Source organism: Myotis daubentonii, chromosome 11 (genome assembly GCF_963259705.1).
Source record: "Myotis daubentonii chromosome 11, mMyoDau2.1, whole genome shotgun sequence".
NCBI classification, from domain to species: Eukaryota; Metazoa; Chordata; class Mammalia; order Chiroptera; family Vespertilionidae; genus Myotis; species Myotis daubentonii.
In genome coordinates, this window is record NC_081850.1 from 9,347,089 (window position 1) to 9,362,617 (window position 15,529).

The following is a 15,529-nucleotide window of genomic DNA, read 5'->3' on the forward strand; positions in this document are numbered from 1 at the left end:
TGGCCACCAATAACGGCAGACAGGGACAGCATATATGCATATTTGCATAAACATGCAAATACTCATGCACACACATTTACTCATACACATGCACACACATACATATACCCTCCAGACACATATGCACATATGCACAAGCAGGGAGGGGCTGCTGGGTCCCACCAGGCTGCTGTCCCAGCATGCCCTGGGGGTGCCCGGCTGTAAGTGCCAGGAAAGGGTGCCTGCCCTTGACTTCCAGCGGCAATAACAGGCAGCTGGGGACCACCCGGCCTCTGCCCAGACCCAGGAGCACAGGAACAGGGGCTGGTGAGGCAGGCACACAGAGCTCCGGCAGCAGGCAAGCTGACCCTCAGGGAAGGGTGCTTCTGGGACACGCAGGGGCGTTGGAGAAATTGCGCTGCTGTGCACACCAACACCCACCTCCAACCCTGCAATAGCCCAATCCCAGCGCCCCCAGTTCATGCAACAGCTCACGAACCACACAGATGTGGCCCCACCCTCCCTGAGCCCCCTAAGACGGGGCCTCCCCAGGACATTGGGCTCTGCTGGGGGGTGAGCAGGGGTTTCTGATCCAGCCCTTCTTTGTCCCTGGCTCCATTCCCATGATCACATGGTACACCCCCTCCTGCCCCGTGTCCCCACCCTATTCATCTTTCCTAGGCCCTGAGCCTGCCCAATGGCTCAAGAGGTGCCAGAAATGCCACCAGCTGGCCCATGGAACAGTAGTCACCTCCTGTATCTGCTGAAAAGGATGAGGTAATGAGAGCAGACACCAGTGCTGCCAAGTCCTCAGGGTGCGAGGGGAGGTTAGAAACCGCAAACTTTCCTGCTTCGGGACAGCAGGGCTGTGATCTGCCACCAGCCAAGGCCGGTGTCCAGCCTGTACCTTCTGTGAGCAGCCCGGCCCAGGCTGGAAACCAGAGGCCACGTTCACACCCCGTGCCATCTGCCTCATTTCCAGGCCGGCCCTCCAGTGGTCCCTGTAGACCACAGCATCTCATTCCCCAGAGAGGTTAGCCTCGGAAGTTGCCTTTCAGCCAGGACATGGGCACCCTGGAGTCACTTGGACGAGCCTGCACCCTGGGGAGCTCCCAAAGGAACTGCCACACCCTGAAGGGACCAGGGGAAAGCAGGGATCAAACAGCTGGGATAGGCAAACAGCAGGCGGTCTGGGAAAGGAAATCACCTAAGATTCCCTGCAGGGATGGAGAAGGGAAGTAGAGCAGATTCCCATGATGCAACTTTCAAGACCCCATCAAGGTGGAGGTCAGCTGAGCAGGGCTGGGCTGCACAACCCCTTGGACAGACCTGCAACATGTCCCTGTCTCAGACGAACTTGGCCTCTGTGGGTGCTGGAGTCTGTACCCCCTCCTGAGGCCTTTGAGAGCAGATGGAGTCTCTGCACAGCGGCTGTGAGTGTAGGAGCCGATCAGGAGGGGCTGTACGGGTTGGAAAAGGAGGCCAGAGGTGTCCCCAAGCACCAGGGTGTGGCCACCCAGAGAGTGTTACCCCAGCAAGCCAGGCCAGGAGTCCATCAGATCCAAGGTGAGGCGCATGGCGCTGTACTTACAAGTAGACTTCCCATGGGTTTTCTCGCAGTTCGGGCAGTGGTATATGTCGATGTCTGGGGCCTCCTCCTCTTCTACGCCAACACAGCTGAAATGCAGGAAACAGATGTCACTGGCGGTCAACAATTCCATGAGCGCTTCCCTGCAAAGCATCCAGGCAACTCTTGCTCACCTCTTGGGAGGGTCCAGGGCAGTGTGTGCACAGATGGGGCAGAGTGTTGTGGGGACAAGTCAGGGGTCAAGGAGGAAGGAAGGAGGTGCAAGGAAGGCCTCACCAATGCATGACCAGGATAGGGGAGGGACCAGGTGGGCCAGCAGGCCTCCCTCCATGAAAGCTGTCACTGCCCTGTCACCACAGAGCTCAGGGAGGCTAAGGGAGGCACTTCACTGGGGCAGCTCAGAGCCATCAGCAAGGTCCCTCTGGACACCATGGGGGACCGCCATCAATCTCCCAGGGGCAGCACTGGGACAGCAGGCTAGCAAAACAATGAAGCTGAACTCCTATCTTACTCCATATAAAGACGTTAACTGAAAATGGATTAATCACCTAAATATAAAAGCTAAAACTGTAATACTCTCAGAAGAAAACATGGAGGTAAATCTCCATAGCCTTGGATTCCTAGATATGATGCCAAAAGCACAAGCAACAACAACAAAAATAAACTGGATGCCGTCAGAATTAAAAACGTGTGTGCATTAAAGGACACTATCAAGAAGTGAAAAAACAACATACAGAATGGGAGAGAATCTTTTCAAATCATACATTTGATAAGGGTCTACATTCAGAATATATAAAGAATTTATAACTCAACCACAAAACAACTAAAAAGAAGCAAAGGACTTGAACAGACATTTCCCTCAAAATGAAATACAAATGGCCAACAAGGTCACGAATAATGCTCAACATCCTTAGTCATCTGCATGCCTCTGACATGCAAATCAAAACCATGACAGACCAGCACATGCCCACTAGGACAGTTACAATTTTAAAAAGAAAGAGAAAAAATGGGAAACTAACAAGTGTGGCAAGGATATGGAGAAGTTATAACCCTCTTACAAATGAAAAATGGTGTGGTTTCTATGGAAACAGTATGGTGGTTCCTCAAAAAAGTTAAAGATAGGATTACCATATGACCCAGCAATTCCACTTCCAGGTATATACCCAAAAGAACTGAGACCGGTATCAAATCCTTTTACACAAGCGTTCACAGTAGCATTAGTCACAATAACCGAAAGATGGGAGCAACCCAAGTCCATTGACTGGTAAATGGGTAAACAAACTGTGGTGTATCTATACCATGGAGTATTATTCAACCTTAAAAAGGAGTAGAGGGCTGACACATGCTACAACATGAAGAACCTCAAAAAAATTATGTTGAGTGAAAAAAGCCAGACATAAAAGGCCACATATTATAGGATCCCAATTATATTAGACTGAAGACTGGCTGGTGGTACTGGGGGAAGGGGGTGCAGGGGAAACGGAAGTGACTGTTTAGTGGGATGCAATGTTTTGGAACCAGCTAGAGAAGATGGTTGCACAACCCTCTGAAATGTGCTGAAATGTTCACTTTAAATGGCTGATTGTATGCTGTGTGAATTTTATGTCAATAAAAAATAAAAAGAACCTGGCCTTGTGAGAGGGACACCGTCCTATCACCACCGCAACCCCGTCATTGCTAATGCTGGCTGACTGCTCACTCTGCAGTGGGGATGATTACTGCAACACCGGGGCGGGGGGGCGGGGGGGGAGAGGGGAGGTGGCGGGGGGGCGTGTTCTACTAGCCCTATTGTACAATGGGGAAACCGAGGCACGAGAGGTTAGACGTCTGCCTAGACCCAAAGGTCTCCTCACTATTCAGTGGGACAATCCCTTGCCCCAGGCACTGGGCCAGCACCCAGCAGACAAGGGCCACAGCAGGGGACCAAGGCCACAATCCCACAGCTCTGGGGACAGACCCTGCAGCCCAGAAATGTTGGCACCTGTTTTTGAAAACATTAAGTTCACTCGTCTCACAGCATAAACTGAAATAAAGCGCAAGCGGTCTGAAGAGCCGACTGGGAAGCAGGCCGTGAGGACGTGTTTGCTCTCACCATACAGGTAACTTTCTAAACAAACATACAAAAAATGGGAAAGGAAATCAAAGAGAATACTGATGGATTGAAAGTGCTCCACATCATGAAAACAAACTTTCAAGGGCAAAATATAAACATTAACAACAAACACAGCCAAGTGTTTCTACCCTTCCTCCAGGAACGAAGGGCCTCTCCCACAGAAGACAGGGCAGGGCCAGAACAGAATAGGCACCCGGCTACCGTGTAGACAGGCGCCCTCACCAACCCACGGAAGGCGCACCCCAATCACTCCACATGATGTTCACCCCACAAACTGCCACGACCAAATACATCACACTGGCGACACCCCATGTTGGCGAAGGCACAGTGAGGAGGGCAACCGCAGCCACCACTGCAGTGCTGGTCTGTCTCCACGGCACCGACCTGGGCCGGCCGGCCTCTGCTCATTCATCGGGTGGCCTCTTGATACAAGTGATCACAGGGATGGAGATGGCTGCACATGCCGTCAGCTCCCACAGCCCACATCCACCAAGGCCCACGGGCCGGAGCCAGGGGCAGAGCAGAGTCCTGCATCTGGTTAGGATCAGCCGGATCCAGAGACTGGACACAGAATCCACACCCCACGCCCACATCCAACTAAACCCCACGCCCTTGTACACGCCCCAGGTCCACACCTTGAGTTCACATCCCACATCCACATCCTGTATCCAATCCTGAGTCTACATTTCAGGTCCATATCCTGAGTCCATAACCCAGACCATCCCTAAATCCACACCCCCTGTCCACACCCAACCTCCACATCTCAGGTCCACACCCCAAGTCTACACGCTACATCCACACCTGGGTCCCTATCTCGAGTTCATACCTGACAGTGGCTCCAGGCTTCTTCTCACTGGCAGTTCCTAAAGCAGACACTTAGGACAGCCCACCTCCCTGATGCGTCTGCTCCAACCCAGCAGGGACCGCACACACCCATGACTATCGCCTACCCTTGTCTGTCCCGGCCACAGGAGCCCTGGGGGCCTATAAGGAGAGCACAGGCTCTGCCACCAGGCCTCTATGCACCACCCTCACCCGAAGGCAGCATGGGGGTTGAGTTCCAGGTCAGTCAAAAGGAAGGCTATCAACACCTTAAAGTACAACCCCCAGTGGGTGGTCCTCAGCCCTGGTCACCAGGACAGGTCTCCACGCATTGCTGCTGGTCCCACATGTCCCTGAAGCCCCATTGTACTCTGGAAGGTAGAGGGGGGCATCCCATGTGACAGGTAGGACGCTGAGGCCCAGGTGTCATGACCATGTGCATGTCGCCACCCCTTCCCCTGGGGCTCCTTCTTCAACTACCAACCAATGAGGTGCAGGTCTCACCTCAGTGGGATGGCAGCCTGGGACTGAAGAGAAAAGTAAGAGGTGTGGATGGTCGGTCCCCTGTTCTGCCCCAAACGCCTTGGAGCCGCCCCTCACCTGAAAGAGATATTCAGGGGTGGGCCATAGGCAGGGGCTGAGGCTGCAGCCAGGGCTGCCCACCAGGGGGACGACCACAGGCGGGCTGGCCCCGCCTCTAATGGGAATCCAGCAACGCCCCCAGGACTCACCTCGCAGCCCTAACTGCCTGTGCCTGCACCGTGACAAGGATCGCCTGGCGTGCTAACTAAGGCCCTGGAACTCGCTTACTGTCTGTGCTGTGTGCAGCAGGGACAGCCCTAGCTCCTGCCCGCCCGGGGGTCTCGAGGGTCCAGGGACCCCACTGTTCAGTGTGAGCTCCTGAACAGGCCAAGCGCGGTGAGGGCTTGACCTCGTCACGGTCAGCTCTATTCTCGCCGGGCAGGCCGTTCACGGAAACTGCTTGTTTATTTTATTATCCCAAAGTGAAGGCTTTCTGAGTGACCCTTAAGAAATTATCTAGAAAAGATACCCAAAACCATGAGAGGAGAACAAGAGTTACAGGAAAGTCCGAAGCATTTCCCCTGCACTGGAGGCAGGAGCAGACGCTGCACTCAGGAGCCTGTCCCTCCGGCCCACACCCTCAGGGTCTGACCACGGCTGTCCTCGCTCACTAAGCACAGCGGTCAAGTGCTGAAAGAGCATCAGTGAGAAGAAAGTCCCCAACACGCACATGCCTGTGGGTGGACGTCCACACCACGCCTCTGCAGGAACCTGGCCAGGGCCGCCTATGCCAGTGATGGCGAACGTATGACACGCGTGTCAGAGGTGACACGCAAACTCATTTTTTGGTTGATTTTTCTTTGTTAAGTGGCATTTAAATATATAAAATAAATATCAAAAGTATAAGTCTTTGTTTTACTATGGTTGCAAATATCTAAAAATTTCTATATGTGACACGGCAACAGAGTTAAGTTAGGGTTTTTCAAAATGCTGACACACCGAACTCACAAGGTTCGCCATCTCTGGGCTATGCCCAAGCAGCTGGCTCGCACTGGTCTGGCGGTCTCCTCCCTGGACAGGAGGTCTCCACACTGCCTGGCCTGCTCGAACTCCTGTGTCTGCAGCAAGGTGGCCAGGCCTCCCTGCCCAGGGGGTGTGCGTCCCTAGGGACTGTGTGGGCAAAGGCTCGGTGAGGACCTGGATGTGCCAAGGAGGGAAAAGGACGCCCTCGCAGCACCGGCCCGAGACTCCAGGGATCCTGGAAGGAAGGTGGGCACCACCTCCTGGGAAGCAGGCGCTAGAGCCCGCTTCACGCTCCAGTTACCTCCTGACGGTCCAGCTACATATGGAGGTCGAGGGACCAGCTGGCTAAGAGCCAGGCCCTGGACCCGGCCAGGCCCTGCTGCTTGTGTCCCCGAAATCGCCACATCTGCATCAGGCAGTCCAGACCCAGGATGGGCCCACAGAGACTGAGGCCTGGGTGGCTCCGAGAGCTGAGGCTAGGAGCCAGGTGAGCAAAACTGTGGAGACGGAGGGGACAGGAAGAGGATGTGGAGGAAGAGGGGAGGAAGGGGATCAGAGAGAGACGGAGGGAAAGAGAAGGCACTGAGCCCAGGCAGTTAACTCAGTGCCAAGGGGAGGAGACCAGGAGCTGGGAGGGGTGCTGCAGGGCTACAGAGAGGATGGGAGAGGACAAAGCCACCAAGATATCACTTTCAAAAGAGAACAACTGCAACACCAATGGCTCTGACACCTCAGCAAAGAGACACAGCCAGGTCACTGAGCGGCCCCTGGGCTGCAGCCTCCTGAGTACAGGCGCTTCGGGAGCCGGCCCAGGCCGCCAGCCCCAGCGCCCCTGGTGGGAGGCCCTGGCCACTCTGGGTGGTGGGCAGCAGCTGAGGGCACAGTCACAGGGTTCACCTAAGACAGCTCCTTGGGACTCTGCTGACCCTGCCCTCCCTTCCCACTGCTGAGAACCCAGGCCACCAGCGCCCAGGGCCCCAGGGTCCCAGGAGACAGACTCAAATGAACAGGTGATGCTCCCATCAGCATGGGAACCTACCAGGGGCCTGGGGAGGGCGCTGCCTGTGTGACAACTGAGGGAGAGGCTGGGACAGGAACCAAGGATGGACTCGGGCTTCATGCAGTAAAGAAGTGGAGACCTCCAGTTGGTCCGATGGCACGCGTGGGGAGCAGTGCACTGCAGCCCGAGTAGGGGCGAGGCACTCAAAGTGCATCTGGGGCACAGGGGACGAGGCCCCACACACCACGGACTGTGGACCAGGAGGTGACAGCTGGGACCCGCAGCTCTGAGTGTGCAGCCACGAAACGGCTGAGATGCTGGGGGAAGCTGCCGTGGCCTGTCACCACGTACATGCCACAGGAGACACGACGCAGAGTGCTCTGTGTGGCCAGGATTCTGCCAAACTAATTGTAAAATAAGAAGACAGCAGATCTTAACATACTGAGCTGGAAAGAAATTCACAATATGTGGTGAGGTGAAAACACCCAGGTTATAGGAGAATGTGAGTAGTACAATTCCTTTACTTTTTTAAAATATATTTTATTGATTTTTCACAGAGAGGAAGAGAGAGGGATAGAGAGTTAGAAACAGCGATGAGAGAGAAACATTGATCAGCTGCCTCCTGCATACTCCCCACTGGGGATGTGTCCACAACCAAGGTACATGTCCTTGACCGGAATCGAACCTGGGACCCTTGAGTCCGCAGGCTGACACTCTATCCACTGAGCCAAACCGGTTAGGGCTACAATTCCTTTAGATGGAAAACCCAAACCAAAGATGTGGGTGTGCCATGTGTGCATACGTGTGTACTCACGTGTGTGTATGTGCCTGTGTATTCCTGTCTCTGAGCTCTCCCAGGGGACCCTGCTGAGGAGGCCAGGAGGCGAGAACTGGGGAGGGAGGAGACTGCATTTTTAGGGCACACAATCCTGTGAGGCCTGAGATGGCCCAGGGCACAGGCTCTCAGCCACCAATGCCCTGGAACCCGGCACTGAGTCAACCTCAAACAAGGTTAAAACTAACTTAGTGCCCAGAGCCCAGGAGGTAGAAAGATAACAGAATTCTCAAAGGTGGAGGCGGGTGGAGGAGGGAAGTGAGCCACCAACAAAAACAGCGAAGAAAAAGAAACTGAAGGGGCGGGCGGGGCAGAACTCAGAGGCTGGCAAGGCCACAGAAGTGCATGGGCCGTGCCCAAGCATCGAGCACCAGGGAAGGCACTCCTCCGGCCCAGCCCTGCCCAGCCCGGTCTGCCCCGCGGAGCTGTGGGGTGGGCCGTGGCGCACCAAGGACAGCGGCAGGGGAGGAAGGCTTCTGCAGCTGTCCCTGCTCTGCCCGGCAGGAAGACAGGAAGGGATTTGAGGACAGGAGCTCCTCCGGGCACAGGCTCCCAGGGTCCGGCCTGGTCGCCCCAGACCCCACTACACAGCCTGTGCAAGTCAAGGGTGGAATTATGTCCTGACTCCACAACTAGATTATATCATGGTTTTTCCTAATGTTGTCCAGGGTGTTGACTTAATGTAAACCAAACTTTACGTAATCTTGTGCTGACATTTATTTTTTTAAAGTCATAGGCAGAGAGCCTCAAAAAAAGGAAGTGGCCCCTTTCAATCCCGGAGTGGACAGGCAGAGCCTCCCTTCACGTGGCTGGCCCTGCAGCGTCAGTGGGAGGCACCCGGGAGCTCAGTGGGGCACAGGTGATCGGTCAGTGATGCTCATGATACGGACGGGGCTGCATGGACCAGGCGCTCATCCTGCTCGTGGAGGGACCAATGTGGGGAGAAGCCATGTGTGCCAAGAGCTTTGAAAAGGTTTTTATCCTACATCAGCTATTCCACATCTACAAACCTATTCTAAGGCCAAAAGCAGAAATGCATACAAGGTTCATGCACAAGGTGGGTCATTCCAAGATTACTTAAAAAGCAAACATTAGGAGCAGCAAACCCCTCCCACCAGGAGGTCCGATCCCTAGGGCATGCTGCGCTCACATGGTGGAACATTAAAACTCAGGTTGCACACATTTTTAAGTTAGACTTTTAAGATCTATGGACACTAAAGCTACAGCCCTGGCATAGAGTGACACCCAGAAGGGCTCGATGCTGGTGCCAGACGAAGACATGCTCATTTTCTCTTTATACTTTTCTGTACTTTGCTAAGCCACTGGAAAGGGTGTGAATTCCCTTTGTAACAGGCAGCAAAAGTCCTGCTTTGGCTTAAAGGTTGAATGGCCCCCGAGTGCCCCTTCCCAATTCACTTCCTGTCTTTCCTGGGTCCTGGCGCTCTGTGAAGAAGCCTCCTGAGCTGGACTCTGATGCAGCCGGGCCCTCTGAGGACAAGCCACAAAAATGAGCAGGAAAAGGAAAAGAGGAAACAGCCAGCAGAGCCTGGCTGACCTGGGGCACACGTGCAGGGGGTGACAGGGTGCCTGCCACACAGCCAGGGAAAGCAGGTGACACTGTCCACAGAGGGGGGCTCCCTCTCTCCTGGAGGGTTACCAGCCTGGGGACTCGGTGCAGCAGGGTCACAGACCAGTTGGCTTCCACCTGGCCCGCCTGGGGACCCAGCCACAGTGTGATGACAGGGCTTCGGGGGCCCAGATGAGGTCCATCTGTTGAGTTCAAGATGCAGACTCATGGGAAACAGTGTGATTATTGTCAGAAGCCACTAGGCTTTGGGTTACCATTACACAACCATAGATAACCAGGACTATGGGGAGGGACTAGATGCTCAGAAGAGATGAACACAGACTCTGAAATGCAAAGGACAGCTGTGCTCCTGGTCCCTGCTGGTGGGACAGGTAAGCTCAAGAGGGGTTGTAATAATGCCCAGAACCGTATCTGGCACACAGAAGAGGCCTTCAAAGAGAGTTTATTGCTTGTCATATTCATCACCACCATCACCATCACATCCTCATCATCATCACCACCATCATGATCATCACCATCGTCATCACCTTCATCAACACTACCATCATCACCATCACATCATATCACCCCCACTATCATCATCACTATCAACCCCATCATCATCATCATCATCACCACCACTTCATCAACACCATCACCATCACCATGATCATCACCAACCATCACCACCACCATCACCATGATCATCACCAACCATCACCACCACCATCACCACCACCATCACCTTCATTAGCACCATCGCCATCATCACCATTACATCATTATCACCCCCACTATCATCATCACTGTCAACCCCATCATCATCATCATCATCACCACCACTTCATCAACACCATCACCATCACCATGATCACCAACCATCACCACCACCATCACCATCACTATCACCTTCATCAGCACCATCACCACCACCATCACCTTCATCAGCACCATCGCCATCATCACTATTACATCATTATCACCCGACTATCATCATCACCACCACTATCATCATCATCACCACCACATCACCACCATCACTATCAACATCATCATCATCATCATCATCATCATCATCATCTCCTTCCTCTGCTGGGCTGATGAACCACACAACACATGTTATCATTCCTGGCAGCAAGTGGCTGAGAAAGAACAAAACTCCAGGTGGACTTACAGAATCTGCATGGGAAGAATGTCACGATCCATTCACCCTGACTCCTCTAGGCCTATGAGGGGAGTGGACCCAAGCCCAGGCCCTTCCCATCTCCAAGAAGATGATGGAAGGGCTGGCAACCCCTAATCGGCTGAGTCCTGCCCCTACCTCACCCAGAGCTTTTTCCTCCCTGGCATGACACCTTTTCTGTGCCTCTCTACACTTCCCTTCAGCAAGATAAAGCATCCAGGAGAAACGAAAGCCATAGGAAGACAGAAGTGGGGGGGGGGGGGAGCCACGGGCAGGCTGGCTGGGGAGAAGCCTGCACCATCCTCAAGGGAGAATGCTGCTCATGAGAATATGGAAAAACCCAGTTGTAGGGTGAAAATAGTGAGGCCCAGAGAGCCTGTGCTTCAACTTCTCCATGTATCACAATTCACAAGAGAAACACGTGCATCCACACCTACAATGGAAGCACACGTTCATACATGTGCCTTTATGGGGTGCGTGGAGTTTGCTCCTCTCTCCTAGTTCAATAGTTTAACAAGGCAGGTCATGACTCTATAAACTGGCGTCGCTCGCTCTAGTGGAAGGTAGAGTAGAGGTCAAGGTCCCTGACATCCAAGTGCCTCTCCTGCCGGCGGCCTTGGGGCGGGTGACTCACATCCCTGGTCCCTCATCTGGAAAGGGGCGCCAAAGGTGACGTGAGGATTAACTGAATGAGAGAGGGGCAGGGGCACCAGCACAGGTCCGAGGGAAGAGTCCGGAGTCAGGCACAGTGCAGCCCGAGACATCTACAAGTGGGTGTCACTCGGGCATAGACAGGACCTAGGCCCTCCCCTGGCACAGATGAGGGACGCAAGCAGAGGTGGGCAGGTGGCAGTTCTCTGCCCGCTCAACTCTGTCACCTGAGAGGGCTCTCCCCACCTAATTCCTATTTAAAAATTTTTAAACTTAAGAAATGTTGACAGATTAATACAATGGATACCTGTGCTCCCTTCACTCACGTTCTCCAATGGTTGGCAATTTGCCTCATTTGCTTTATATCTCTACCTTCCTAATTCATCCGCGCGAAGTCTCCCCAAAACAGGGCCTTGTGTACTGTAACCATAGCATCCAAGTTAACCCCCAAGATGTATCCTAACATAGGTGTCTACGCATTCACATTTCCCCAGTCGTCCCAACAGCATTCTTTGCAGCTGTTATGAACCCAGGATCCTGCGGGGCACCGATGCGGGGCCTCTGGGCTCCTTAAATGGGACGGGCTTTTTGCCTTTGGCACTGTCACCTTTAGCGGGCTCCTGGCCAGCAGTCCCTGAAGAGACACATTCTGGACTGTCTGGCATCACCGCACAACCTCCCTCGGGCTGTGTTTCTGATGTGGATGCCCCACGAGTGGTGCTGGTATGGACCACAGACACGTCAGCCTGTCCCCCGCAGGCACGAAGGCTGAAGTCTTGGGGCCAAGGCAAGTCCACTATCAGGTGATGAACAAGGGAGTCTGAGGGGTCACTCTGCTCCCCCACAACTTTGACCAATGGCCTCAGCATCCAGAGATGACCCCGTAGGAATCAGCGATTGCCTGGGAGGTTTCAATTTAGCAAAATGTCCTGGCAACTCTACTGCCTTAGCAATCGGTCCAGACCACAACTGAGAGCTCTGGGGAAGGTTCCAGGACCAGGAGCTGCTGCAGCAGGGCCGGCTTTAGGGCCCTCGGGGAGCTGGGTGGAGCTGGGGCTGTAGCTGGCAACCCTCGAAACCTGGGGCTAAAACTTCCTTCTTAGGGGGACAGAGAACCCCTCCCAGAAAAGTGGCCAATACGTGGAGCCCAAGTCCCAGACTTCCTTCTCATTAGCATCCTTTGCCGGCAGCCACAGCCTTTGCCTCGTTATCTAGGAATTCACTACTCAGCTGCCTTTCTGGACTGTTATTTGCTACAAGAAAACCCAAGTGTGACTGGTAGCAGCCACGGACGAAGCCGAGCCCCCTGCCGTGGGACGTAAGTCACTTATCGAAGCCGAGCCCCCTGCCGTGGGACGTAAGTCACTTATCTTTGGAGCCCGTTACGCAGCAATAAGGGAACTGTGCTTCCTGGGTCGTCTCCAAAGTCACCGAGGCTCTGAGGCTCTGCAACCGAGAAACCTAAGGGCCACCGGTCCCAGAGGCATCAGGGATGTGCTTGATTTCTCATCAGCACCCTCACTCCAGGGGAGAATGCAATAGAGCAGACACCCCCCTTGTGAGCAAACAAGAACGGAGCAACCACAGTGGGGACAGCACCCCAGGGGGCCAGAGCTGTGCATGTGGACTTTGCTCAGACAATGCATTCCAAAGGGCTGCCCGCATAAAATGTTACTCCCGGAGCATTTAAAAGTACAAAACCCCGTTTGCAGGTTTAGCTTAGATGAGTGTTTGTTGGAAAGAAGTAAGAAGGTGCGCAGTCTCGTGGCTCCAATTAACCAAGGCCACGTCAGGGTTGGCTGTGGACCCTGAGGGGGACCGGGCAATTCCTTCCCGCACCACAGACACAGCCCAGGGGGACAAGGCGCTCCCTGCCCGTCTCACAGACACAATAATCCAAACAATGAGCAGCAGCATCAGGAGTGAAAAACACCGATTGCCCGAATCAATGACTGCTGTCTGTGGAGTCTTACATGCTCCCGGGCGACGCGGTCTCCCTGTGAAAGGTACAATAAACGGTAGGAAAACTCTGTTACATAGGAGAAAACATAATGAAACTGCCTGGCCGCGGTCTAAATCGTGACTAAGTAAACAGCTTACAGAAAAGGACATCAATGGCTTTTCAACACATGGAAAGAGGTGCAGCACCACGGGTCAGACGTCCTGTTCACCTACCAGCTGGCACAGAACGAGGCGTCTGGAGGGCACTCGGTGCGCTGACACTGCACACACAGCGCTCCCACATCCTCTAAAGTGGGGAGCTGACGCCGGGAATGCGTGACCTCGTCTGTGGCCCTCTTCCCAGAATGCACCGGCACACTGGCACAGGTGTGCACAGGGCGTTCACTGAACCAGCGACCGGGGGTCCATCGATGGGAGATGTGGGTAAATGGAGTGCCAAGAAGTACAAACCCCACACTTACTGATCTGGAACGACCTCAGGATGTACTGTTTAGCAACGAGCACGCGATGGAGAAATAAGGTGCAAGCCCATTTTTTTGTGGGGACTGGAGGAAATGCATACACAGGCTCTTCTTTGATCAGAATGTTCTGGAAAGATTCAGAAACCTGACCCTACTGGTCACCTCTGGAGAAGTCTGGTGGTCAGAGGGGAGGGAACAGACTTGTCTCTGAAGACAGATTTTTGACTGTTGAATTTTTCTCCTACATGTACATATTGCTATCCATCTTCAAAAATTTTAAAGGGGGGCGAGAAGAGATTAACCAAAGAACTTACATGCATACATATATGCATAACCCATGGACACAGACAACAGTGCAGTGAAGGCTGGGGATGGGTGAGTGGGGAGGAGAGGGCAAAGGGGGGAACATCTGTAATACTTTCAACAATAAAGTTTAAAAAATGTTAAGAACAATCATAATCCTAATAAACTGGTTTGATTCAAATCAGAAGAGCTCTTTGCATTTTTTAAAGTATACACAAATAGAGTTTTAAGAAAATATTCTTCTGATTCTCATAAATAAATCTGTATAGTCAAAATCAAGCATTTATGGTAAGTGCTCAGAACTTTCTGAGAGTGTCTTAAGTGGGCAAGAATTTAAGGCTCTTGCAGCATCAGAAATGAAAGGACTCTCAGCAAAACTCCATCCTGCCCAGCCCTGCCACTTGTGAGATGAGGATACTAAGGCCAAGAGCCTTAGGACAGGAAGGCCTGCCCAGCACACTTTCACCCTTCAGTAAGTCATGCTCCACGCCGTTCTGGGACACAGCGGGAAGCCGGAGTCCGATGCTTTCTCTGACGACACGCTAAGAAAAGGCGGGAATGGAAACGATAGAAGCCCCAGTGATCACGGGTCTCCACACAGCCAGGCCCTCAGAGGCTCACCGCGTTTCCACGTGGCGGAGACCTGGGGGTCATCTAGACAAGCCACCAAGGGGCCTCTCTGTTCACGGGGGTGCAGTGTTTGGCCTGTAGGGAGGGGGTGGACAGGTGTGAGGGGACGGAGGTGCGGCCGCTGTCCGCTTAGCAAGGGATGGGAGACAGGAGATGGCAGCCGAGGTCTGAAGAGGCCCATGGGGCGCATTGTGGATGTGCACTGAGCACTGCCAGGTCTCCTCATTTTTCAAGAAAACCTCAAAATGCACATGTTTAGGTAAAATCTCCTGATTTTAATATACTGCAGCTAATGGAACCGGTTTTGAAAACCCTGTTGGACCAACATCACGGGCCCAGCAGATACCAGTGTGCCCAGCAAGTGGGCAGTTTGCAACCTCTGCCCCTCCCCAGTCAGCATGTCCCCCTTGCTCTGGGAAGCCGAGCCACCCAAAGACGTCCTCCATGGCCAGACATTAGGGGCGTGAGAGATCCCACCAGCCTCTGGACCTTCCAGTGTTCCCTCCGTGACCAGGCCTCCGTGGTGATGTCCAGGCAGCAGCCCTTCCTCCCTTGCCAACGCAGGGTCTGCACACCCCCTGACGGAGAGGCAGTCCAATGGCCCTGCGGCCACACCTTTGCTAAGAGACTCCAGGACTGGGGACCCCCCTGAGACAGCGACCTGCAGACCCAGTAGCACAGCTGGCACACCTCACAGGATGCTGACGCCAGGCTCCCTTGGACAGAGTCCTGGTCATGCCCAGACCTGCAGCCGCATCAGAATGCCCGCGAAGGAGGAGGCCAGCCTGGGCACGGCACCTCTGGACCTCCCTTAGTCTCCCTGTCCACAAACTACAGCAAGAAAACCTGCCCTGTAGCCTTCCTGGGCGCGGGAGACTAAAAAACCCACA

At 53.7% G+C, this 15,529-nt stretch overlaps 1 protein-coding gene across 5 annotated transcripts in view; it reads right to left on the reverse strand.

The window, feature by feature from the left end:
* The window catches only part of PHF2 (PHD finger protein 2), an 84,779-nt gene that overhangs the window by 39,190 nt on the left and 30,060 nt on the right, over positions 1 to 15,529 (reverse strand). For 4 of the 5 annotated variants that reach the window (XM_059656453.1, XM_059656450.1, XM_059656449.1 and 1 more), the window contains exon 2: positions 1,571 to 1,656. In XM_059656453.1, coding sequence (XP_059512436.1) covers positions 1,571 to 1,656 — 86 coding nt within the window. Of the gene's footprint in view, positions 1 to 1,186; positions 1,530 to 1,570; positions 1,657 to 15,529 lie in introns of those variants that run through there. The other variant, XM_059656451.1, reaches the window with a different exon arrangement.